The following is a 25605-nucleotide window of genomic DNA, read 5'->3' as shown; positions in this document are numbered from 1 at the left end:
TTACTTAGTGGTAATTTATTGAATTATACATTATAATTTGTGCTCTTTCCTATATGCAGATTTAAAAATATTGCTATTTTGTAAATAAAGTGTCAGTCATTTAGTAAATAGTGGTCAATTAGTAATAGACATTTTTATAATGCTTAGTATGTCCTTTTTAAAGCTTCCTTTTGTGTGTGTTTATGTTCAAGTACTTTATAACATTTGTCAATTTCTTAGTATAGTAACCAAGACCATGGCTGTATCTATCTGTTCAACACTCATTTAGTACCTCTAGACCACAATACATAGGTGTTAAGATATAAACCCATTGCTCAAAAGGAGCAATTAGCAATTTGGTAATTATCAAATGGGTCATCTAAGAGAATTCCAACAAAAATGGTCCAAGTATTTGTAAAATTAAATGGGTTGATGTCTACATTTGTGGTTTCACCGTTTGTATGGATGTTCTGTGTGTACAAATGTATGCTATATTACATAAAGTGAGACTGTGGATGGACATATGGTAAACTGAGGATGGCTGGATTTAGGACTGAGAAAACTCCTGCTTAGAGGTGGTACAGTAAATTCACATTTGTGTAGAAGAGTGAAAAATGGGAAATAAACTATGATAAAGGATGTCATCAATATCCTTTTGGTCCTTTATGTGTATAAAACAATACATTCAGGTAAATATTCTTACATTCTCAAAAATAAAATGTTTTATGTAAAAATTTTAGTAAAAAATTGTGAGAAGTGGTTTGGATTAGAGAATTTTTTTCATGAAGCGATGTATCTAGAAGGAAATTAAACAGAAACACAGTAAACTGAGTTATTAATTGCTCTATAAGAACTCTATAGTTGCCTTTCAATAGGACAGCAGAAGGAACAAGTTCAGTACCTGAAATGTTCCTTTTTCAATTTCCTTCAATCTGCTGATTTTTGAAAAATATAGTTTTAGTTAACCTCCCCATCTATGAAAATAACCTAAGAAAGAAATCTAATGATAGCAACATGGAACTTATTTGATTTAAATCAAGTCTGCAGAATTTCAGAAAAAAAAAAAGTAGAATTGGCATCTTTTTTTTTTCTTTTTGCTGTTTAGTTATAATATTCTTATTTTTATATAGTCAAAATGAAAAGCCAAACAGAATCTGTATAATAGCAGCTACCCACACACCATATAGAAAATAAAATAGCCTTTGTTTTAGCCTTTGGTGATTGGCTATATTTTGGTTTCTTGTCCCCTTTAATGTGTATCTGAAACTCCATTTTTCACCACACACACACATTCTTTCCCACCTCCTGCTATACAAAGTAAAGGCAATCTGCCTGGCAGGAGTTATTGTAAGACAGGAGTAGGCCTATCTGTTTTTATCTTATGCTCTGATGATTAGAAAGTCAGATCATAAAATATAGAACAGGGGCGCCTGGGTGGCGCAGTCGGTTAAGCGTCCGACTTCAGCCAGGTCACGATCTCGCGGTCCGTGAGTTCGAGCCCCGCGTCAGGCTCTGGGCTGATGGCTCGGAGCCTGGAGCCTGTTTCCGATTCTGTGTCTCCCTCTCTCTCTGCCCCTCCCCCGTTCATGCTCTGTCTCTCTCTGTCCCAAAAATAAAATTAAAAAAAAAAAAAAAAAAAAAGATTTAAAAAAATAAAATAAAATAAAATATAGAACAACAATCTCATCCCTTCTCCTCTTAAGAAATCCCCCCACGACTTATTTTATACAGCAAACCTCAACTGGTGTCTTTTCAGTGCCATCTATAACTGAAAATGGCTTTAGTGACATGTTTAGAATGAACTTCTTAGTTACATATCCTCTGAAAGGTCTAAGATAAATGCATACAAGTGTTGAACATAGTCCAGGAAAAGGAGTTGTCAGGGGTGCCTTTTAATGAGAATTGTAAAATGGGACAAGTTGTTTTGTGTTTTGTTTCTCTTAAAAGTAAGCATCAAAAAGTTTGGAACTGAAACTGGAACACTGTGCACCCCTTGCTAAAAAATACATTATTGCTTATTATTAAATGATTCTAGCCATTAACAAGATACAAAAAAATACAGTTAATAATACTGTTATAAAAGGGATACAAAAAAATACAAGTACCATAAATTTGGTAATCATGGGGGATTTTGTTTCACAGGCAGACTATACAACATAATACTTTTTAAAAATTATGTCCAAAAAATTATTCTTATTTTATTCAGTAAAAATTTTATTTGTATTTATGATTTTATTCAAGAAAATTGAGCACATTGTAGGGATAGATGCATGCCAACACAAGCAGAAACTGATACCCATATAGGGAACTGGAATGGGTTTATTCTCACTAATGTTTCTTAAGGGAATCAGGATGCTAAGGAATCCCTAGATAATTATGGGCATGGTAATTGTATTGTTCTGGTGTCTTTCTTTCTTTCTTTTATTTACTTAAATTTCCCACAAACATCCTTTAATTTTAGATTATGAGATTTTTGAGAGCAGGCACTAGATCTTATTAATTTTTGCATTTCCACTGCCTGGCACAGTGCCTGATACTAAATAAATCCTTGAGTGAAGGAATGAAAAAAAAATGAATCATCCAACATTCCATTATCACACATTTTTCCTTCATCTTGCCTGATCTGGAAAAATCAAAGAAAACATGATAAAATTTGGCCTTAACTTTCTTTAGTCCCCCTTCTTGCCAGACTGGCTTCTGCTCTGATTTTGTATGCACATAAAAATCCTAGTTTTCTCAGAAAAGCTTGAGAGGCTCTACTTTAGGATTCAGGCATTACCATTCACAAGACACTGAATGCTGGTGGATTCATAAATTCAAAACTGAACCTAATAATTTACTTGCATAATCCAATGACAGGGATGACAATCCAGATGGGATAGTCATGGTTATTCATGAGTCAAAGTTGCCCGATAAATATAGTCCAGTTTCAATTGTCAACTATGCTGCATGTCATAAAGTAGAATTTCACATATCTCAATGTCAGTGCTTTCTAAAGTTAATCTATGCAGCCATGAAATCTGAAGCAACTTCCATGTAGGTAACCAAAATTCCCAATTGGTGATTCTAAGAGAACATCAAAAAAATTGTTCAAAATATATGTAAAATACAATTAGATGGATCAGTGTCTACATTTGTGATTTCATATTCATTTTTATTTCTTTAGATTGTCTGTCATTTTTTGTGAAGTAGTGCTAGACTTGTAGAAGGCAGTCTTAAAAACTTATTGAAAAAACAAGACCATCTTTTTTCTTTTGATAACAGAGTCCTAATCTTGTCTAATTGTGACATTTACAAATGTCCATGGTTGAGCCTACTTAGAAATGAAAAGAGATAATATTACTAAAATGTCCTGAGTCCCCTACCATTGAAGTCTTTTTCTGGTGGGCTAAGGGATGTCATCATTCTGACCCTATTTTTATGCTTAGGTATTCTTACGATTTCAATTGGCATGACCATTTTACTAGATAAAACAATTAGTAAATTAATAATACAAATTAGTTTGAATTTAATTAAGTGGTTAATGTATTTGTAAGTGTTAAGTTCATTGCAGATGAACATAGTTTAAGTAAAAATGCCTGGTTCATTATTTTTTAAAAACAATTAAGATGTAGTAGAGGCTTCCTTGTAAAAGGCAAAAATGACAAATGTGAGTTGATTATTAAAAGATGGTATCAGGGGAAGCATCCTATTGAGATTCTTGCAGCTGCTTTATAGGCCTGGCTATATCAGAGAAAAGAATGTCAAGATAAAGTCATCAAGAATTAACAGATAAATTCAGGACATTTCATCCTAAAGCAGCAGAATACACATTCTTCTTGAGTGCACATGGAGCATTCTCCAGAATAGATCATGTATTGAGTAACAAAGATCATACCTTGCATATTTTCAGCTCACAAAGCTATGAAACTTGAAATCAACCATGAGAAAAATTTTGTGAAAACCATGAATGTTTGGAGAAAGGATGAGGACCACATGATACTCTTAATAGATGCAGAAAAAGCATTTGACAAATACAGCACCCTTTATTTATACAAATTCTCAAGAAAGTAGGGATAAAAGAAGCATACCTTAAGATCAGAAATGCAATATACAAAATAGATATCAAGGAATCAATCCCATTTACAATTGCACTAAAAACCATATAATACTTATGAATAAACCTAACCAAAGAGGTGAAAAATCTATACATTGAAAATTATAGAAAGCTTAGAAACTAAAGAAGACACACAAAAAAGTGGAAAAACATTCCATGCTCGTGGATTGGAAGAACAAATATTGGTAAAATATGGATACTACCCAAACAATCTACTATTCAATGCAATCCCTATCAAAATAACACCAACATTCTTCACCAAGCTAGAACAAACAATTCTAAAATTTGTATGGAACCAGAAAAGACCCTGAATAGCCAACACAATCCTTAAAAAGAAAACCAAAACTGGAGGCATCATAATTCCAAACTTCAAGCTGTGTTACAAAGCTGTAGCCATCAAGACACTATAGCACTAGCACAAAACAGACACTCAGATCAATGAAACAGAATAGAGAACCCAGAATTGGACCCATAAACATATAGCCAACCAATATTTGACAAAGCAGTAAAGAATATCCAGTGGAAAAAAGATAGTCTCTTCAAGAAATGGGGTTGGGAAAACTGGACAGCAACATGCAGAAGAATGGACCTGGACCATTTTCTTACACCCCACACAAAAATAAACACCAAGTGAATGAAAGACCCAAATGTAAGACAGGAAGCCATCAAAACCCTAGAGGAGAAAACAGGCAACAACTTCTTTGACCTCAGCCACAGCAATTTCTTGCTTGACACATCTCCAAAGGCAAGGGAATTAAAAGCAAAAATGAACTATTGGGACCTCATCAAGATAAACATAGTCTGCACTGCAAAGGAAACAATCAACAAAACTAAAAGGCAACAGACAGAATGGGAAAAGATATTTGCAAATGACATATCAGATAAAGGGCTAGTATCCAAAATCTATAAAGAATTTACCAAACTCAACATCAAAAAACCAAATAATCCAGTGAAGAAATGGGTAGAAGACAGGAATAGACACTTTTCCAAAGAAGATATCCAGATGGCCAAAAGACACGTGAAAGATGTTCAACATCACTCATCATCAGGGAAATATAAATCAAAACCACAATGAGATACCACCTCACACTTCTCAGAATGGCTAAAATTAACAACTAGGAAATAACAGATGTTGGCAAGGATGTGGAGACAGAGGAAACTTTTTGTATTGTTGGTGGGAATACAAACTAGTGTAGCCACTCTGAAAAATAGTATGGAGGTTCCTCAAAAAAATTAAAAATAGAACTACCCTATGACACAGCAATCACACTACTAGATATTTATATAAAGGATTCAAAAATGCAGATTTGAAGGGGCACATGCATCCCAATGTTTATAGTAGCATTATTCACAATAGCCTAAGTATGGAAAGAGCCCAAATGTCCCTCAACTGATGAATGGATAATAAAGATGATGTTATGTATGTATGTATGTATGTATGTATATGTATATGTGTGTGTGTGTGTGTGTGTGTGTGTGTGTGTATACACATATAAAATGGAATATTACTTGGTGATCAAAAAGAATGAATTTTGCCATTTACAACAATGTAGATGGAACTAGAATGTATTAGGCTAAACCAAATAAGTCAGAGAAAGATAAATATCATATGATTTCACTCATGTGGAATTTAAGGAACAATACAGATGAACATAGGGAAAGGGAAGCAAAAATAAGATAAAAACAGAGAGGGCAATAAGCCATAAGATTCTCTTATATACAGAGAACAAACTGAGGGTTGCTGGCAGGGTGTTGGGTGGGGGGAAGGGCTAAAGGGGCAAGGGGCATTAAGGAGGACATTTGTTGGGATGAGCACTGGGTTTTATATGTAAATGATGAATCACTAAATTCTATTTCTGAAATCATTATTACACTTATGTTAACTAACTTGGATTTAAATTAAAAAAAGAAAAGAAAAAGATCAAGTCATCAAGCAAAAGGAGCTACCTGGAATTTAGGTCAAGAGGTCAGGTTGCGATTAGGAAAAAAAAGCCAAAAAACAAAAACAAAAGAAACAGAATCTTCCTTACTAGAGTGTTAGCTTCATAGGGCAGGGACACTGTCTATTTTACTTATTGTTTTATCCCATGCATTTCACCAAAACATAGTAGACAGTCAATAAATATTAGGTGAATAAATAAATGAGATTCAGATGAAACATACAGGCAGTTTAGGGACTACAAGATCCAAATTTGACTGCCAATCCAGGTCACAGAGCCAGGCTGCAAGTCAATTGAGGAACAGGGAGAGAAAGCACAATGAAAGGGATCTGGGTCAGGGAAATCAAATAAGGAGGATATAAGAGCCTTAAGGACTTTATACTTCGCTAGGTGAAGTCTATCTTTAAATGACCCTTGCTCAAGGATAGCATCCCATGATTAGTAGAAGAGAAAATACAAAGGTTTCAGAGTCCTGTAAGCCACCCACAAGTTTAAGTTTGATTATTCGTTAAGGAAAATGCACTGAGATGTTGTCGTTAGTATGTACTCTAGAGATACAGTTCATCAATATTAAAATTGTAGGTAAGAATGTACTTGACAAAAGCCACATTTTAGAAGGACATAAATCTGTGTATGTGACTTCAGAAATGATTTCTTATTTCTCACTTACTCCCCTGTTATTGCTGGTATATCAGAGGAAACTTCCCATATAAAAGCCTTATCTTCGCTTCTTTTAATTGCTTTTGTCTGAGGTGCAAATAGTTTTCTGCAGTAATTAATTAGATTCACTTATTATAATCTTTGAGTAGTGCAAAAACATATTCAGGTCTGACCCTTAACCATTTTTGATACAAACATTGGAGAGTTGTGATTCTCATGTATATCAAAACATCTTGGTATCCTGGTAAGACTTAGATGGTTCTACAGCAAATAAAGATGTTGCTGGATTAAGAACTCTGAATTGTTTTTTTTTTTTTTAAATCAGCTCTTTCAGTTTCTTTGAAACCTGTCACACCTCTCCTAAAATGATCTCTCCTTGCCCAATCTCCTTACTGATTTTCCTCTTCAGTTAAACTTATTTATTTATTTATTTATTTATTTATTTATTTGTTTGTTTATTTATTTATCATTTACATTATTGAAGTATAATTGACATACAATGTTATATTAGGTTTAGGTGTACAATATATTGATTCAACAGCTCTATACATTTTTCAGTTCTCTCCATGGTAGGTAGTCACCATTGTCACAATACAATGTTATTACAATATTTTTTGCTATATTCCCTATGCTGTACTTTTCATGGCTGTGACTTATTCATTTTATAACTGGAAGTTTGTACTTCTTAATTCCCTTTATCTATTTCACCCATCTCCCTAACCACTTCTCCTCTGTCAGTCACCAGTTTGTTCTCTGTATTTAAGATTCTGCTTTATTGTTTCTTTGTTAGTTTGCTCTGTTTTTCCACATATAAGTGAAATCATATGGTGTGTATATATATATATGTATGTATATATATATATATATATATATATATACATATATATATATGTATGCATTCATTTATTGATAGATACTTGAGTTGCTGTAATATCCTAACTATTGTAAATAATACTGCAGTAATCATAGCATTGCGTGTATAGTTTTGAAAGTGTTTTTGTTTTTCCAGGGTAAATACCTGGGAATAACTAGTGGAATTATTGGATCATACAGTATTTGTTTTTAATTTTTTGAGAAACATCCATACTATTTTCCACAGTGATTGCACATGAGAGTATACATTCCATCAACAGTGCACAAGGATTCTCTTTTTTCCACATCCTCAACAACACTTGTTATTTTTAAAATTTTTTTTAAATGTATTTTTGAGACAGAGAAAGACAGAGCATGAGCAGGGGAGGGCCAGAGAAGGAGACACAGAAACTGAAGCAGGCTCCAGGCTCTGAGCTGTCAGCACAGAACCCAATGTGGGGCTTGAACTCACAAGCAGTGAGATCATGACCTGAGCTGAAGTTGGACGCTTAACTGACTGAGCCACCCAGGTGCCCCTAAACCTTGTTATTTCTTGTCTATACTAGCCCTCTGACTGGTGTGAGGTAATAGCTCACTGTGGTTTTGATTTGCATTTTCCTGATGATGAGTGATATTTAGCATCTTATCATGTGGCTGTTGGTCATCTGGATGACATCTTTGGAATTGTCTATTCATGTTCTCTGCTCATTTTTAAATGAAATTGTGTGTGTGTGTGTGTGTGTGTGTGTGTGTGCGTGTGCGTGTGTGTGTGCGTGTGCGTGTTGAATAAATTCTTTATATATTTTGGACATTAACCCTTTATTAGGGATGTCATTTGCAAATGATATAGATTCTCCCATTCATTAGATTTTATTGTTATTTTGTTGATGGTTTTCTTTGCTGTGTAGAAGGTTTTTATTTTCGTTTATTACTAACAGTTTTTGTGTTTTTTTTTCTTTTTTGCTTTTGTTTCCCTTTCCTGAGGAGACATACCTGTAAATATATGGCTAAGTGTGATGTCTAAGAGATTACCACCTATGTTTTCTTTTAGCAGTTTTATGGTTTCAGGTCTCATTTGTAGGTCTTTAATCCATTTTGAGTTTATTTTTGTGTATGGTTAAGAGAGTGATGCAGTTTCATTCTTTTATATGTAACTGTCCAGTTTTCTGTATTCCCCCCATTGCATATTCTTGTATCCTTTGTTGTAGATATAGTAACCATATATGCGTGGGCTTATTTATGGGTTCTCTATCCTGTGTGATTGATCTATGAATCTATTTTTGTGCCAGTACCATACTGTTTTGATTACTATAATCTTGTAGTATATCTTGAAATGTGGGAATGTGGTACCTCCAGCTTTGTACTTTTTTTTCTGAAGATTGCTTTAGCTTTGAGATCTTTTGTGGTTCCATGTAATTTTTAAGATTATTTGTCCTAGTTCTGTAAAAAATGTTGTTGATATTTTGATGGGGATTGCATGGAATCTGAAGATTGCTCTGAGTAGTGCAGACATTTTAATGACACCAATTCTTCCAATCCATGAACATGGTGTAACCTTCCATTTGTTTGTGTTGTCTTCAATTTCTTTCATCAATGTTTTATAGTTTTCAGAGTATGGGTCTTTCACCTCCTTGGTTAAGTTTATTCCTAGGTAGTTTATTATTTTGGTGCAATTATGATATTGTTTCCTTCATTTCTCTTTCTGCTATTACTTTATTTTTAGTGTATAGAAGTGCAACAGATTTCTATACATTAATTTTGTGTCTTGCAAGTTTACTGAATTTATTTATTACTTCTTTTTTAATGTTTATTTATTTTTGAGAGAGAGAGAGAGAATGGGGAAGGGACAGAGAGAGGGAGACACAGAACTCAAAGGAGGCTCCAGGCTGTGAGCTGTCAGCACAGAATCCAATGCAGGGCTTCAACTCACGAACTGCAAGATCTTGACCTAAGCTGAAGTCAGATGCTTAACCACTCCACCCAGGTACCTCTGACTTTATTTATTACTTCTAATTTTTTTTGGCAGCTTTTGAGCTTTCTCAAATGATATGTGTATCATGTCATTGCAAATAGTGACAGTTTTAATTCTTTCTTACCAATTTGAGTGACTTTTACTTTTTGTTGCCTGATTACAGTGGCTAGGACCTCTAATACTATGTTGAATAAAAGTGATGAGAGTGGACATCTTTGTCTTCCTCCTGATCTTAGAGGAAAAGCTTTCAGTTTTTCACCATTGAGTATAATGTTAGCTGTGGGTTTGTTATATATAGCCTTTAGTATGCTGAGGTATGTTCCCTCTAAGCCTACTTTGTTGAGTCTTTTTTATCATGAATGGATGTTGTGTTTTATCAATGCTTTTTCTGCATATGTTGAGTTGATCATGTTTTTTAATCTTCCTTTCGATAATGTGATCTATTACACTGATTGATTTGCTTATATCAAACCACCCTTATAACCCTGAAATAAATCCCACTTGATAATGATGAAAGATTTTTTTTAAATGTATTTTTTATTTTGCTTTGCTAATATTTTGTTGGGAATTTTTCATTTTTGTTCATCAGACTTATTGGCCTGTGAGTTTTAAAAAAGAAGCAAAAACGAATTACTGGGACCTTATGAAGATAAAAAGCTTCTGCACAGCAAAGGAAACAACCAACAAAACTAAAAGGCAACCAACGGAATGGGAAAAGATATTTGCAAATGACATATCGGACAAAGGGATAGTATCCAAAATCTATACAGAGCTCACCAAACTCCACACCCGAAAAACAAATAACCCAGTGAAGAAATGGGCAGAAAACATGAATAGACACTTCTCTAAAGAAGACATCCAGATGGCCAACAGGCACATGAAAAGATGTTCAATGTCGCTCCTTATCAGGGAAATACAAATCAAAACCACATTCAGATATCACCTCACGACAGTCAGAGTGGCCAAAATGAACAAATAAGGAGACTAAAGATGCTGGAGAGGATGTGGAGAAACGGGAACCCTCTTGCACTGTTGGTGGGAATGCAAATTGGTGCAGCCACTCTGGAAAGCAGTGTGGAGGTTCCTCAGAAAATTAAAAATAGACCTACCCTATGACCCAGCAATAGCACTGCTAGGAATTTACCCAAGGAATACAGGAGTACTGATGCATAGGGGCACTTGTACCCCAATGTTTATAGCAGCACTCTCAACAATAGCCAAATTATGGAAAGAGCCTAAATGTCCATCAACTGATGAATGGGTAAAGAAATTGTGGTTTATATACACAATGGAATACTACGTGGCAATGAGAAAGAATGAAATATGGCCTTTTGTAGCAACGTGGATGGAACTGGAGAGTGTGATGCTAAGTGAAATAAGCCATACAGAGAAAGACAGATACCATATGGTTTCACTCTTATGTGCATCCTGAGAAACTTAACAGAAACCCATGGGGGAGGGGAAGGAAAAAAAAAAAGAGGTTAGAGTGGGAGAGAGCCAAAGCATAAGAGACTGTTAAAAACTGAGAACAAACTGAGGGTTGATGGGGGGTGGGAGGGAGGGGAGGGTGGGTGATGGGTATTGAGGAGGGCACCTTTTGGGATGAGCACTGGGTGTTGTATGGAAACCAATTTGACAATAAATTTCATATATTGAAAAAAAAAAGGAATTTTTTGTAGTGTCTTTGTCTGCTTTTGGTATCAGGGAAGTGTTGACAGAATGGAATGCATCTGGAAGTTTTCCTTCCTCTTCTAGTTTCTGTAATAGTTTGAGAGTAGAGGTATTAACTCTTCTTTAAATGTGTAGAATTCACCTATGGAGCCATCTGGCCCTGGACTTTTGTTGGGAGAATTTGATTATTATTCAGTTTCATTACTATTAATCAGTCTGTTCAAATTTTTTCTTCCTATTTCATTTTATTTCATTTTATTATTTTATTTTATTTTATTTAAATCCAAGTTAATTAACATATAGTATGTTAATGGTTTCAGGAGTAGAATTTAGTGATTCATGACTTACATATAACACCCAGTTGTTCATCCCAACAAGTGACCTCCTTAAGGCCCATCACCCATTTAGCCCATGCCCCCACCCAACACTCCTCCAGCAACCTTCATTTTGTTCTCTGTATAGAAGTCACTTATACTTTGTCTCCCTCTCTGTTTCTCTATTATTTTTGCTTCACTTTCCCTATGTTCATCTGTTTTGTTTCTTAAATTCCACATATGAATGAAATCATATGATATTCATCTTTCTCTGACTGGCTTATTTGACTTACCACAACACATTCTGGTTTCATCCACATTGTTGCAAATGCCAAGATTCCATTCTTATACATTTATCAGTCAATGGACATTTGGGCTTTTTCCATAATTTGGCTATTGTTGATAGCACTGCTATAAACATTGGGCTGCATGTGCCCCTTCGAATCAGCATTTTTTTATCCTTTGGGTAAATACCTTTTAGTGTAATTACTGGGTCATAGGGTAGTTCTATTTTTATTTTTATTTTATTTTTAATTTTATTTAAATCCAAGTTAGTTAACATATAGTATAATAAAGGTTTCTTTACTACTACTCCTTAGTACCCATAGCCTAATTAGCCCATTCCCCTACCCACATCCCCTCCCGCAAACCTTAGTTTGCTTCCTGTATTTAAGAATCTCTTTGGTTGCTTCCCTCTCTGTTTTTGTTGTTGTTATTGTTTGTTTTGTTTTATTTTTTTAAATATTGATTTATTTTTGAAAGAGAGAGAGACAGAGCATGAGCAGAGGAGGGAGAGAGAGAGGGAGACACCGAATCTGAAGCAGGCTCCAGGATCTGAGCTGTCAGCCTAGAGACTGATGTGAAGTGGGACTCCAACACACAAACCTTGAGATCATGACCTAAGCCGAAGTTGGACACCTAACTGACTGAGCCACCCAGGTGCCCCCCTCCCCTGTTTTTACCTATTTCTTACTGATTTAAGTTTGGAAGATTGTATGTCTCTAAGAATTTATCTGTTTCTTCTATTTTCTCCATTTGGTTGGTATATTTCGTCCAATTTGTTGCCATATAATTTTTCATAATATTCTCTTATAATTCTTTGTATTCCTGTGGTACTGGTTGTTATTTACCCTTTTTTATTTATGATTTTACTTATTTGAGCATCTCTGTTTTTTCCATGTTGACTTTGACTACTGGTTTATCAATTTTTTTGTCTTTTCAAATATCTAGCTTTTGGTTTCATTGATATTTTCTATTGTTTTTAAATATCTATTTCATTTATTTCCACTCTAATCTTTTTTAACTAATGTTGGGCTTTGTTCTTTCTTTTTCTAGCCCCATTAGGTGTAAAGTTAGGCTGTTTATTTGAGATTTTTCTTCTTTCTTGACATAAATGTGTATTGCTATAAACCTTCCTCTTCGAACTGCTTTTTCTATGTCTCAAAGATTTCGGACTGTTGTGTTTTCACTGTTATTTGTCTTAATATATTTAAAATTTTCCTCTTTCATTTCTTTATGACCCATTTGTTTAGTAGCATATTGTTTAGCTTCATGCATTTGTGTTTTTCCTTTTTTTTTCATTTTGTTCTTGTGATTGATTTCTAGTTTCATACTCTTGTGGTCAGAAAAGATATGTGATATGATTTTATTCTCCTTTAATGTACTGATACTTATTTTGTGGCCTAACATGTGATTTATTCTAAAGATTATTCCATGTGCACTTGAAAAGAATGTGTATTCTGTTGTTGGGGATTGCATGTTCTGTATATATCTGTTATGTGTATATAACTTTGGGGATGGAATGTTCTGTATATATCTGTTATGTGTATATAGGTCTATATGGTCTTAGTAATTGTTCAAAGCCACAGTTTCCTTGATGATTTTCTGCCTGGATGATCTATTCATTGATTTCCATATTTCCATGAGGTATTAACGTCCCCTTCTATGATTGTATTATTGTCTATTTCTCCCTTTATGTTTATTAATATGAGCTATATGTATTTAGGTACTCTTATGTTGGATGCATAAATATTTATAATTGTTATATCCTTTTGTTGGATTGAACCCTTTATCATTTTGTAATGTCCATCTTTGTCTGTTGCTACAGTCTTTGTTTTAAAGTCTATTTTTTTGATAGAAGTTTTGCTACCCCATCTTTCTTTTTGCTCTTATTTACATAGTAAATGTTTTTTCATGTCTTAACTTTCTTTTTTTTTTTTAATTTTTTTTTTAACATTTATTTATTTTTGAGACAGAGAGAGACAGAGAATGAACAGGGAGGGGCAGAGAGAGAGGGAGACACAGAATCTGAAATAGGCTCCAGGCTCTGAGCTGTCAGCACAGAGCCCGACGCGGGGCTCGAACTCACGGACCGTGAGATCATGACCTGAACCGAAGTCGGATGCTTAACCAACCAAGCCACCCAGGCGCCCCATCATGTCTTAACTTTCAATCTGTACATTTCTTTAGGTCTGAAGTGAATGTCTTTTAGGCAGCATATACATGATCTTATTGTTTTATCTCTTAAGTCACTCTGTGTCTTTTGATTGAAGCATTTAGTCTATTCACATTTAAAGTAATTATTGACAGGCATGTACTTACTGGAATTTTGTTAATCATTTTCTGCTTGTTTTTGCAGTTATTTCTCCTTCTCTTGCTCTCTTCCCCTGTGGTTTGGTGGCTTTAATTAGTGTTGTGCTTAGACTCCTTTAACTTCATTTTCTGTGTATCTATTACAGGTTTTTTATTTGTGCTTGCCATTGAGTTATAACATAACATCTTATGTGTACAGAAGTTTATATTAAGTTGATAGTCACTTAAGTACAAACTGATTCTAAAAGCACTAAATTTTTACTTCCTTCTCCATGTTTTATATATATGATGTCATATTTGACATATATTTATCTTGTACATTACTTACTAATTTTTGTGGATATAATTTATTTTATTACCTTTGTGTTTTAACCTCCATACTGGCTTTATAAGTGATTAGTCTACTATCTTTACTATATGTTTGCTTTTACGGGTAAAATTTTCTTTCATAAAAGATTTGCTTTTACCTTTCATAATTTTCTTACTTCTAGTTATGGATTTTTCTTTTAACTTAAAAAATTCCCTTTAACGCTTCTTATACGGCTGATTTAGTGGTCATGAATTCTAACTTTTGTTTGTCTGGAAAACTGTTTATTTCTTCTCTGCTGACTGATAATCTTGCTGGCTAGATTATTCTTGATTGTAGGTTTTTTGTTTTTTTTTTCCCTTTCAGAATTTTGAATGTATTGCAGCACTCCCTTCTGGCCTGAAGTTTCTGCTGAAACATCAGCTGATAGCCTTAAGAGGTTTCACTTGTATGTAACTGCTTTCTTTTCCCTTGCAGCTTTAAAAATTCTATCATTATTATAATTATTGTTATTAATTATTATTTTGCCATTTTAATTATTATATATTTTTTTGTGGATCTCCTTGAGTTCTTCTTTTTCAGAGCTCTGTGTGGTTCCTATGACTGGATTCCTTCTTGCTTTCCTCAGATTACAGACATTTTCAGCTATTATGTCTTCAAATAAGTTTTCTTCCCCCTTCTCTCTCTTCTCCTTCTGGTAACTCTATAATGCGAATGTTATGTTTGATGATGTTGCAGAGTTCCCTTAACCTATTCTCATTTTTTATGATTCTTTTTTTTTTTTTTTTTCTGTTCAGCTTGGGTACTTTCCATTACTCTGTCTTTCAGATTACTGATTCATTCTTCTGCATGCTCTAATCTACTCTTGATTCCCAGTGTATTCTTCATTTCAGTTATTGAATTCTTCAGCTCTGACTGGTTCTTTTTCACATTTTCTATATGTTGAAGTTCTCACTGATATCCTTCACTGTTTTCTGAAGTCCAGTGAGTATCCTTATGACCATTACTTTGAATTCTTTATTAGGCATATTGCTTATCTTCATTTCATTTAGCTATTTTACTATGATTTCATTGTGTTTTTTAATTTGAGACATATTCTTTTTTCTACCCATTTTCTCTAACTCTCTGTGTTTGTTTTTATGTATTAGATAAACTGCATGTCTTGGTCTTAAAAGTTGTGGCTTGTGTTGAAGAAGTCCTCCAGTGTCGTATTACAAAATACAATGCAATACCACATGGTCACCAGAATCATATGTTTCAGGGGTTTCTTCTGTGCAAACTGCTGTGGCTGAGATGCAATTGCTTGCAGCCCAGCCAGCTGCAATGATGTGTTTTGTCTGCTGTGGGCACACTGGGCAGAGTTTGCTCCACAATCTGTTGAGATGCTTGGATACAGCTGCTGCAGGTTCTTGGTGAGTGGGGTCATCAGTCTACCTAGATATCTGTAATTAGTCTCTTTGCAAAGTTGTAAGTGCACCAAAGGGCAGAGTTTACACCTTGCATAGCCAGCTGTCTTGCTGTAGGAACATCTGGCATGCTGGGCTTTGTGGGGTCATCCTCCCACTCCAGGGCAGGAGTCACTTTGGAGTGGTATCTTCCAGAGTAGGAGCTGCTTTGGAAGGATACCTTTCAAGGTGGGTAGTGTGGGTGGGGTTGGTCCACCGGGGATTCTTGGAAGGGAGAGGACATATGATGCTAACAAGATAAATGGAAAATGTTAGCACTGGCTCTTGCAAGTGTCTGGCTATCTAGATTGGGGGAGGAGAAAATCATTCAACAGCACTTTTGTTACCAGAGAAATCTCCTGTAGATCCCTGATCCTTCTGCACATATTCTAAGATTAGTCAATAAATCTCCTTCACATATACCCCAGGTGCTTTTCAAACTGCTGCTTCTGTGCTGTGTCTGGGTATGAGTTATATAGTATATTGGCTTGTTAAGAGTGGGGACTTTGTTTCCTATCATTCTCCAGCTGTTCAGCCATTAAGGCCACTGATTTTTAAAGCTCAAGTTGTTAAGTCTCACTGGTTTTCAAAGCTGAATGATATGGGAGCTCATATTCTCAGTGCGGATCTCTAATGCTGGGAATGCTTGGTGTGGAGACTGACCCTCTTGCTTCTCCATTCTTGTGATGTCTCTCTTGTTTGTGGTTAGTTGCATTGGGGCTTTGGTTCACAACTGTGTCTTCACCACTCCTATCCCTTTCAGATGTGGTCTTTAAGATTGGCTGAGGAAGGTCTGTTTTGCCAGTCTTTAGGGCATTTTCAGAGTTAGTTGTACAAATGTAGCTGTTACCCTGGTGTGTCCATGGGGTGAGGTGAGCTTGGGATCCTCCTACTCTGCCATCTTCCTTCTTTCCCAGCTAAACTAAATGTGGAGTGTGCCAGGACACAGCTTAGCCCCTTCTCACTCCCTCTCTTAACATTTTCTTTCCTCTCCTCTGGAACTTTTTTTCCCTTTAGGTGGTTTCATCTAGTAGCATGCCTTTAAATACTTCCTCTATGATTGCCGCTTTATTATTTATTTATTATTTTTTAAATTTAAATCCAAGTTAGTTAATGTATAGTGTAATAATTATTTCAGGGATATAATTTGGTGACTCATAACTTACATAGAACACCCAGTGCTCATTCCAACAAGTGTCCTTAATGTCCCATGCCCCTTTAGCCCTTCAACCTACCCAACACCCCACCAGCAACCTTAAGTTTGTTCTCTGTATTTAAGAGTGTCTTATGGTTTGTCTCCCTCTCTGTTCTTGCTTCCCTTTCCCTATGTTCATCTGTTTTATATCTTAAATTCCACATATGAGTGAAATCATATATTTGTGTTTCTCTGACTGACTGATTTCACTTAGCAAAATGTACCCTAGTTCCATCCACGTTGTTGCAAATGACAGGATTTCATTCTCTTTGATACCAAAATAATATTCCATTGTATATATACACCATATCTTCTTTAGCCATTCATTTATGACTGCCACTTTAATGTCTTCACCCTGATCTCTTAGACTCCAAATTCATATATCCAATTTCCTATCTGATTTATCCTCCTAAATTTCTAATAAGCATGTTAAATTTAATTTAGCCAAGACAGAACTCTTAATTTTTCCACCTTCAAATCTCTTCTTTGTCTCCTTGTCCAGTTTCTCCTTTTTTTTTTTTTTGTAAATGGCACCACCATTCACTCATTTGACCAAACTAGTGATGTAGAAATAATTTTAATTCCTGCCATATCTGATCAGCAAATCTTGTCAGTCTAGTGTCTGAAATACATTTACTTCCCTCTTACACCACTGCTATGACCTTAGTCTAAGTCATCACCATTTCTTACTTTGATTATTGTGGTAGCCTTCTAGCTTCTACTCCTGATCTTTCTTTTCTCCTCCTTTCATTCTTCGTGTAAGAATATCCAAAGTGATGTTAAAAAAATGTAGATCAGACATTGTCATTCCTCTCTGTAAATTGCCACAGTGCTTTTTCATTGCATTTGAAGGATAATACAAACTCCATAATCCAGATATCTCTACATAATCTTGTATCTGCCTCACTAATTTGCTACTTTTAATTCTATTCACACCATTGTTTCATTAAGGCACAGTTGCTTCACTTCCTACTCTTCCTTAATGGAACTAGGTGTGCTCTACCTTTAAACTTCTATATGTATTGTTATCTAAGTTTATTTTACTTGTTTATTTATTTTTATCTCCCATTAGGATTCAACATTAATAAGAGCAGAATCTTTTCAATCTTATTCACACATTTCAATTCAGGAAAAATAACAGAGGTTAGCTGAAAACAGTTTTTGCATTTTCAAAATGGCACATAGTGTCTTTTTAGTAACTAACTTTTTCAAACACTTCAGGTAAAGGTGCAATTATGGCTAGAAAATGATTTGTGGAACTGATAGGATAGGTATATAAAATTTGAAACAAATCCCATGAGTGTGGTGACAGAAAAATACTTTATTGTCACCATGCTCAGAAGTCTACCACTAATAAATTCATCTAAGATTGTAGTTGGGATAGAATAGAGGAGGGAGTAGTAGTGAGATAAAATATTAAACTTTAGGAGGTTACTATATTTTAGTAATATTTAGTCAGTGAGATCCCTTAGTAAAAAAAAGAACAAAGTTGAGGAGATGAGAGGGTCAAGTTCTAGGGTGGATAAGGTAAAGGACAGAGGTAGAGCTCTCCTTAAAGGGGTAAAGAATGTAGATAAGAGAGGGCGACAGAGATTCTGATAAGACTTATTTATATCACATTTATTTTTAAAGCCACATGCATTATTCAGTTATGAGATAGTATAAATTGAAAACAGTCTTTGCTGACTGTATTTTACTTAAAAGAAACGTAATGCCATATTTGGCCACTGAATTATACAAAGTTTTCATTTTCTGATTATAAAAGGAAGTATACTTTTACTTTTACAAATAGTATATTATTATTATTATTATTATTATTGATTTTATTTGGTAACAAGGTAATTTTTTCCTTAATTTTTATTATTTTCTTTCTTCTACTGGTTTGGGGTTTTGTTTGCTCTTTTTCTAGCTCTTTTGTGTGTGAAGTTAGGTTGAGAAAATTCTTGTTTTGTGAGGCAGGCTTATATTGTGTAAACTTCCTTCTTAGAACAATTTTTGCTTCATCCCAAAGAGTTTGGACCATTGTGTGTGTTTCTTTTCATTTGTATCCATGTATTTTTTGATTTCCTCTTGATTTCTTGGTGACTTATTCATTGTTTAGTAGCAGCCTCCATATATTTATGTTCTTTCTAGATTTTTTCTTGTGATTGATTTCTACTTTAATACCACTATGGTCAGAAAAGGTCCGTGATATGATTTCAATATTTTTGAATTTATTGAAATTTCTTTTATGACTTGTTCTAGAAACTTCTTTTTTTTTGTAATCTGTTCTAGAAAATGTTTCATGTGTACTTGAAAATGTGCAATTTGCTCTTTTGGGATGGAATGTTCTGAATATATTTTTTAGATCCAACTGGTCCAATATGTCATTAAAAGCCACTGTTTTCTTACTGATTTACTGTCTGGATGATCTATCTATTGACGTTCATGGGGTGTTAAGTCCCCTACTACTATTGTATTACTGTCCACATCTTCCTTCATGTCTGTTAATATTTGCTTTATGTATTTAGGTGCTTTGTGTTGGGTACATAAATATTTACAAATGTTATATCCTCTTGTTGGATTGTTGTCTTTATCTATATGTAACGCCCTTTTCTTTCTTTCTTTCTTTCTTTCTTTCTTTCTTTCTTTCTTTCTTCTTTCTTTCTTTTTAGTTGATATTTTTAGAGAGAGAGAGAGAGAGAGAGGAGCAAGGGAGGGGCAGAGAGAGAGGGAGGGAGAGAAACCCAAGCAGGCTCCACACCACCAGTGCAAAGCCTGATGAGGGGCTCAAATGCAGGAATTGCGAGATCATGACCTGAGCCGAAATCAAGAGTCAGGAGCTCAACTGACTGAACAACCCAGGCACCCTGTTTCTTGTTTTAAAGTCTATTTTGTCTGATTGAAGTATTGCTACTCCATGTTTCTTTTTGCTCCCCTTTGCACTGTATATATTTTTTCAGCCCTTTACTTTCAATCTGCATGTGTCTTTATGTCTGAAGTGAGTCTGCATGTATCTTAGGTCTGAAGTGAGTTTCTTCTGGGCAGCATATATATGGTTCTTATTTTTTTTCAATCATTTGGATTGGAGCATTTAGTCCATTCACATTTAAAATAATTGTTGAGACGGTCGCCTGGGTGGCTCAGTCGGTTGAGTGTCTGACTTCCACTCAGGTCATAATCTCACAGTTCATGTATTTGAGACATGCTTCAGGATCTGTGCTGACAGTTCAGCCTTCCCAGCTCATGCTGTCTCTGACACTCTATCAAAAATAAATAAACATTAAAATTTTTTAAAAAATAATTATTGAGAGGGATGTACGTATTGGTGTTTTATTAACTGCTTTGGTGGTTTTTTCATTTCTTTCTGTTCCTTTCTTCTCTTGTGGTTTGATGGTTTTCTGTAGTGTTATGCTTGGATTTCTTTCTCTTTACTTTTTGTGTTTATTGTAGGTTTCTTTATTGGACGAAATGCCATATTTTTAAACATAATTTATAAGGAACTATAAAGTGATATAAAGATTACTGTGCCTATGGATTTTGTTTCTAAGTATAAAAATAGTTGTCAGAATTTGTGTTAACTTATTTGAATCTAAAAATGCAGTCATTGTGATGATTATTGCAGAATTTGGTTTATTCCCATTAACATTCTGTTCTTAAGTATATTCCAGTTTTTTGGATAACTTTCCATTTTAAATGAAATAGATTTAGCAAAAATGTGCTCTGACACTCTTGAATGTTACTCATGGGTGGTCTTGTTTTGATCTCCAGTCAAGCCTTGATCACGGCATTCCATAAAAGTCCTCTCACCAAGGTCACTAGGATCTCTACAATGCAATATCCATTTTGCAATTTCAGGCTTCATCTTTCTGAATTTCTCAGCAGCATTTTTTCTCAGAGAAATTCTTTTCTTGGCTTCTGAATTCCTTCACTGTCTCCCTTAGTTTCTTTGGTCAGACTCCCTTTCTTTCTTGAGGTTCAAATGGTCAGGCATCATAGGGTTCAATTCTGAAACACCTTTTTAATCAACATTCAGTGATTCAGTGAGCATATATATATATAAAACCATTTATATATTGATGATTCCTTGGCGTTATAGCTCCATTTCTACCCTTTCTCTTAATATAAGACTTACTTGACAACACTTTTTGGATATAAGAAGGCTCATAAAAGTAAACACATTTAAACCAGAATCCATAACTTTTTGCACTAACACCCACTCTTCTTTCTGAGTACCTCATCTATGTGAATTATATTTTATTCACCGAGTTTCTTCGGTCAAAAAACTCTGGAATTATCTTTGATTCCTTTTATGTTTTAATTGACACCCCATTCATTTCCAAATCCCATCACGTATCCATATAAAATGTATTTTAAAAAGTCCATTTCTCATTGATTACATTGTGACTGCTCTAGTGAAAAGCAACTTCTTTATTACCTAGATTGGAACAATTGCCTTTATTATCCCTGATGTCTTGTCTAGAGTCTATTCTTCACACTCTAGACTAAGGGAGGCTTTTAAATATAAGTCAGATACTGACTTGACTCTTTCTGTTCAAAATCTTTTAATGCCTTCTCCTCATAGGATAAAATCCAGATTCCTTTCTATGGTTAACAACACTCTACATAACCTGGTCTTTGTCTTGGTGCTCTCTCCACCATTTTGCAACCCAACCCTCTCTGTTGTTCACTGCTATCTCACTCAAATCACTCCCTTCCTGTTCTTTGAACAAGGCCAGCATGCTACTTACTACTTTAGAGACTTTGATTTTGCTGTTCTCTCTGTCTCTTTCTCTCTCATTCAGTCATGTGTCAACTCAAATGTCACAATACCAGAAAGGGTGACTTTTCAAATCTTTATAAATAGCATAGTCTTTGAGTCTCTACCTTCGTATCCAATTTTATTTTTCTACACAGTATTTATCATAATTGTGTGGCATATCAAATTATGCCACACATTTATTTGCTAATTTGTTTATTGCTTGCCTCCCTTACTTCAATATTAAGCTTCATGAAGGCAGAGAATTCATTTTGCTCATTGTTTTATCCCTAGAATCTAGTTCTGGTAGGTACTTAGTAAGTCTTCAATAAAGATTTATTGAGTTAATGGATGAATGATTTATATTTAGAAAGAGAATAATTATTCACAGATATAAATCTTATGTGATATTTGTAGGACCTCCAAAAGAGCTATTATTATAAGTGAGTTGCAGTGAGAACATGACTGTCATGCAGGAAAAAAAAATGAAAGTGGCTGGCTGTGTGAGAGGAGCACCACTTGGAGATGTGAGAGCATGGATCCCTCACTTTTCTGTTCACCAGGATACTTTGTGGCCTTCTAAAAGTACGCACATCAAATGTTTTGATTCAGAGGTTTAGGTTAGTCTGTACTTATGTAGTTGTTTTAGGCTGGACTCCCTAGAAGCAGAGGTCGAGACATAGATACAAGTGTATGTGATTTATTTTGATAGTGCTTTCAGGTAAATCTGTAAAGAAGGAAGGATAGAAGGATAAGGAAGGAGAGGGAGTTGAGCAAGAGTGTGGCCTCAGGTAATCCAGCCTTGTCCTGATGCACACAGCAAAGACACTGCACCATAAAATACACCATAAAGTTGTTTTTTTCTTCAGTCAAGGGACCAGTGTCAGCCAATCATTGGCTTTGGGTTGCCTAATTTTGGGAAGGGGATTTTTAAGGGAAAGCAGCATTCCTGACTGAAGGCAATTCTCCAAAGGTGGAAATTGAGCAAACAAAACCCACAGAAGCTGGGAGATGTGTAATGGCCCCTGAAGTGTAACAAGGCAGGCTACCCCAATGTCTTCTACGGTGGTATTAAAAGTATAGATATTCATTCATTCAACAAATATTTATTGTAGCTCTCATGGTCCAAGAACTACCAGATGCTGAGATTCTTTGGTAAATAGATATGGTCTTTGCAGCATGGGTAGGGAGACAAGGAGATATTAGTCAAATAAACATGCAATCATGATATGGCACATAGTGAATTATTACTTCAAATAGTAAATCAAAGCAATATTACAGAAACAAATCCATGATATTGCATAGATAATGGTTTCTCATAACTGGTCCTTGCTGTAACTCTTAAGAAAAATTGTGTGAATTTTTTTTATCATAGTAATCACTATCTAATGCTTGCAGTATATTAATCAAATATCTCTCAGGCATTATTTCAAACCTCAGATAGAATTAAAAAAATGTGTTTTCAGTCTGAAATCATGTCGGAGTACAAGTCTTATACTTGATAATTATTTAAGTTTAAAGGATGCTGGATGCTAACTATTTTTCTGATTTTAGAAATTATCCCCCCCTGACAAACCAATACAAGAAGTAGAGATCTTGTTTTTGAAGAATACTCAAGTTCATAGACTGCCTACAATCCTCTGGTTCATGTGGAGGCTAAAATTTCATTGAAGTCATTGAAATGTTATGAAATGTTCACCATTAAAAGGTCTGCATAATTGTGTTTGAAAATAGAAAAAAACTAAGGGCAAAAAGTCATTTGAATGAATATGTATACCACGAAGTCCAAGCAAATTTTGAGAAGTCAGTATAGGAGGTAAGATCTGCCAAGACAGTATAATAGGAAAACTTGTTTTATACATTAATTTATTGGAAGAAAATACACAAAAACATTTTTATCCACAAAAACATTTTTAACTACCAAAAAATCAGATATCAGTAAATATCCATCTGTAACTCCTGATTTTTATATAATGGTTTATTCTCATCTCTTTAAAAAATTCTTTACATGATACTATGGAAAATATTGTGCTAAAAAATAAGCCAGCTAATGAACAACATGTCAGTAAAATTGCATATTTCTTACTTTCTTTGCAACAGAACAAAATTTCAAAAGAATATAATTCTGTTGAAGTGTCACCAAACTATTTCTTTTGGAGATTGCAGTGGCAGCAAAAATAACAAGGCTTATTTTCAATAATTCTGTTCATACCTCAAATCCCTGTGGTCTTCCTAGACTTTCTTTAATATGTTTCCATGCAACAAGAATCTCTGACACAGACACACTTGTAGCCTTGACATCTGTGGGAGCAGCACTGGGTTCTGTACAAAGGAAAATGGAAATAATAAACTCTGATGGTAACAAGTTATGTCTATCAAAGCATTGCACCTGAATCTGTCCGGTGTTACTTCCTTCTACCTTTTTTTGAAATGAAGTGTTGTGGTAGTTGTGAAAAACAAAAGATAAAAAGATGGTCTTTTTGGATTTTTCTACTTGGGTCAAGTCTTATGTCTTTACCAAGACAAATGACAAATCTAGCAAGGCAAACAAAGAAGATCTTTATCCTTGGATTGACCACGACATTCCTGGAGAAGTTAAATTGTCTGACTTAAATTGTCTGCCAGTCTAGCACAATGATTAAAAGCATGGACTAGAGAATCAGGTGTGGCTATTTTGTTGCTGCTGTTGTTTTCTGCCTTCAAAAGAATTATTTACCTTGAGGAAAGTTGCCTTTTTTTTTTTTATGCCCCAGTTCCCTCATCTGTAATATGGACATAATAAGAGTACTTATCTCAGAGGTTTTTAAGGTTAGTTTTAGGTGGAATAATACATACAAAATATTTAGCACAATGCTTGGCCCTTAAAACATTCACTCACAAAATATCACTTGTTATTATTTTACTTTACTTTTTTTTACCCCTGTAGGCACAAATAGAGTCAAAATTTCATGTTTTGTTGTTGTTGTTGTTGTTGTTCCAACCACAGAACTACATTTCCATGATTGTATATATAATATGATATGAATCATGATATTCAAAAGGCATGCGTTGACTTTTAAGATAGGTATGGACTGAAAAAGAAAGACCCTGAAGGTCTCAGTCCTACTGCTCAAAAGTATGTTTTCATCCATTCCTATGCTTAGTGACCTTTCTCACTATTTTTTTCCCAAATACACCGTGTCTGATTGGCATCCATCAAGAGGTACACTTTACTTGAGGTTGCACTGTATGTGAGTAACAAAATATTTTCAGCTTTGACATTGCTGAATCATAAATACTATGTCACAAACACACGTTAAATGAAATGGCAGAATAAAGGCCATATATTAGTTCAAACAGTTCTGTACAAAGGTGATTTAAAGAACCCTTGCTGTATAAAAATTTTAGAGACTTAAACACTAAAAATGTAACTGGTAAGAGTTTAATCTATTGAAGTTTCTTTTCTCTTTCTCCCCCCGACCTTTTCCTTTTAGAATCGGGGAACCAAATATGACAAAATTCTAAATAAGATATTTAAAAATCATTATTAGAGATATTAAAGGAATTATAACTATTTTACTGAGATCTTTCTTGTTTTGATGAAAGGTAGTCACACATCTATCTGGAGAAACTTTTTCTCCAGAAAATGAAGATTTTCCAGAAATGAAGATTTTTTTCATTATTATTTAATAGGGGTCAAAATTCTTGATTTTACAAGTAAACAAAAGGAAATGCTGATGTTCTTATGGTGTGTGCAACCCAATCTCCAGATTTAAGGTACCATGTGTTTGACAGACAGCCACCCTTTGGGTATCGCTTGTTACTAGCAAGCAGTTTTGCTTCTCTTTTAAATGAATGTATTGCA

The 25605-nt window shown here is 34.6% G+C and overlaps 1 protein-coding gene across 2 annotated transcripts in view; it reads right to left on the bottom strand.

The window, feature by feature from the left end:
- CNTN5 (contactin 5) overlaps positions 1–25605 on the bottom strand; it is a 1357742-nt gene that overhangs the window by 32155 nt on the left and 1299982 nt on the right. For both annotated transcript variants that reach the window (XM_053900236.1, XM_053900234.1), the window contains one exon: positions 23974–24083. In XM_053900236.1, coding sequence (XP_053756211.1) covers positions 23974–24083 — 110 coding nt within the window. The remainder of the gene's footprint in view (positions 1–23973; positions 24084–25605) is intronic.

Source organism: Panthera pardus, unplaced genomic scaffold, assembly GCF_024362965.1.
Source record: "Panthera pardus isolate Hobbes unplaced genomic scaffold, ASM2436296v1 HiC_scaffold_12, whole genome shotgun sequence".
NCBI classification, from domain to species: Eukaryota; Metazoa; Chordata; class Mammalia; order Carnivora; family Felidae; genus Panthera; species Panthera pardus.
This window is presented reverse-complemented; position numbering and strand designations above follow the sequence as displayed.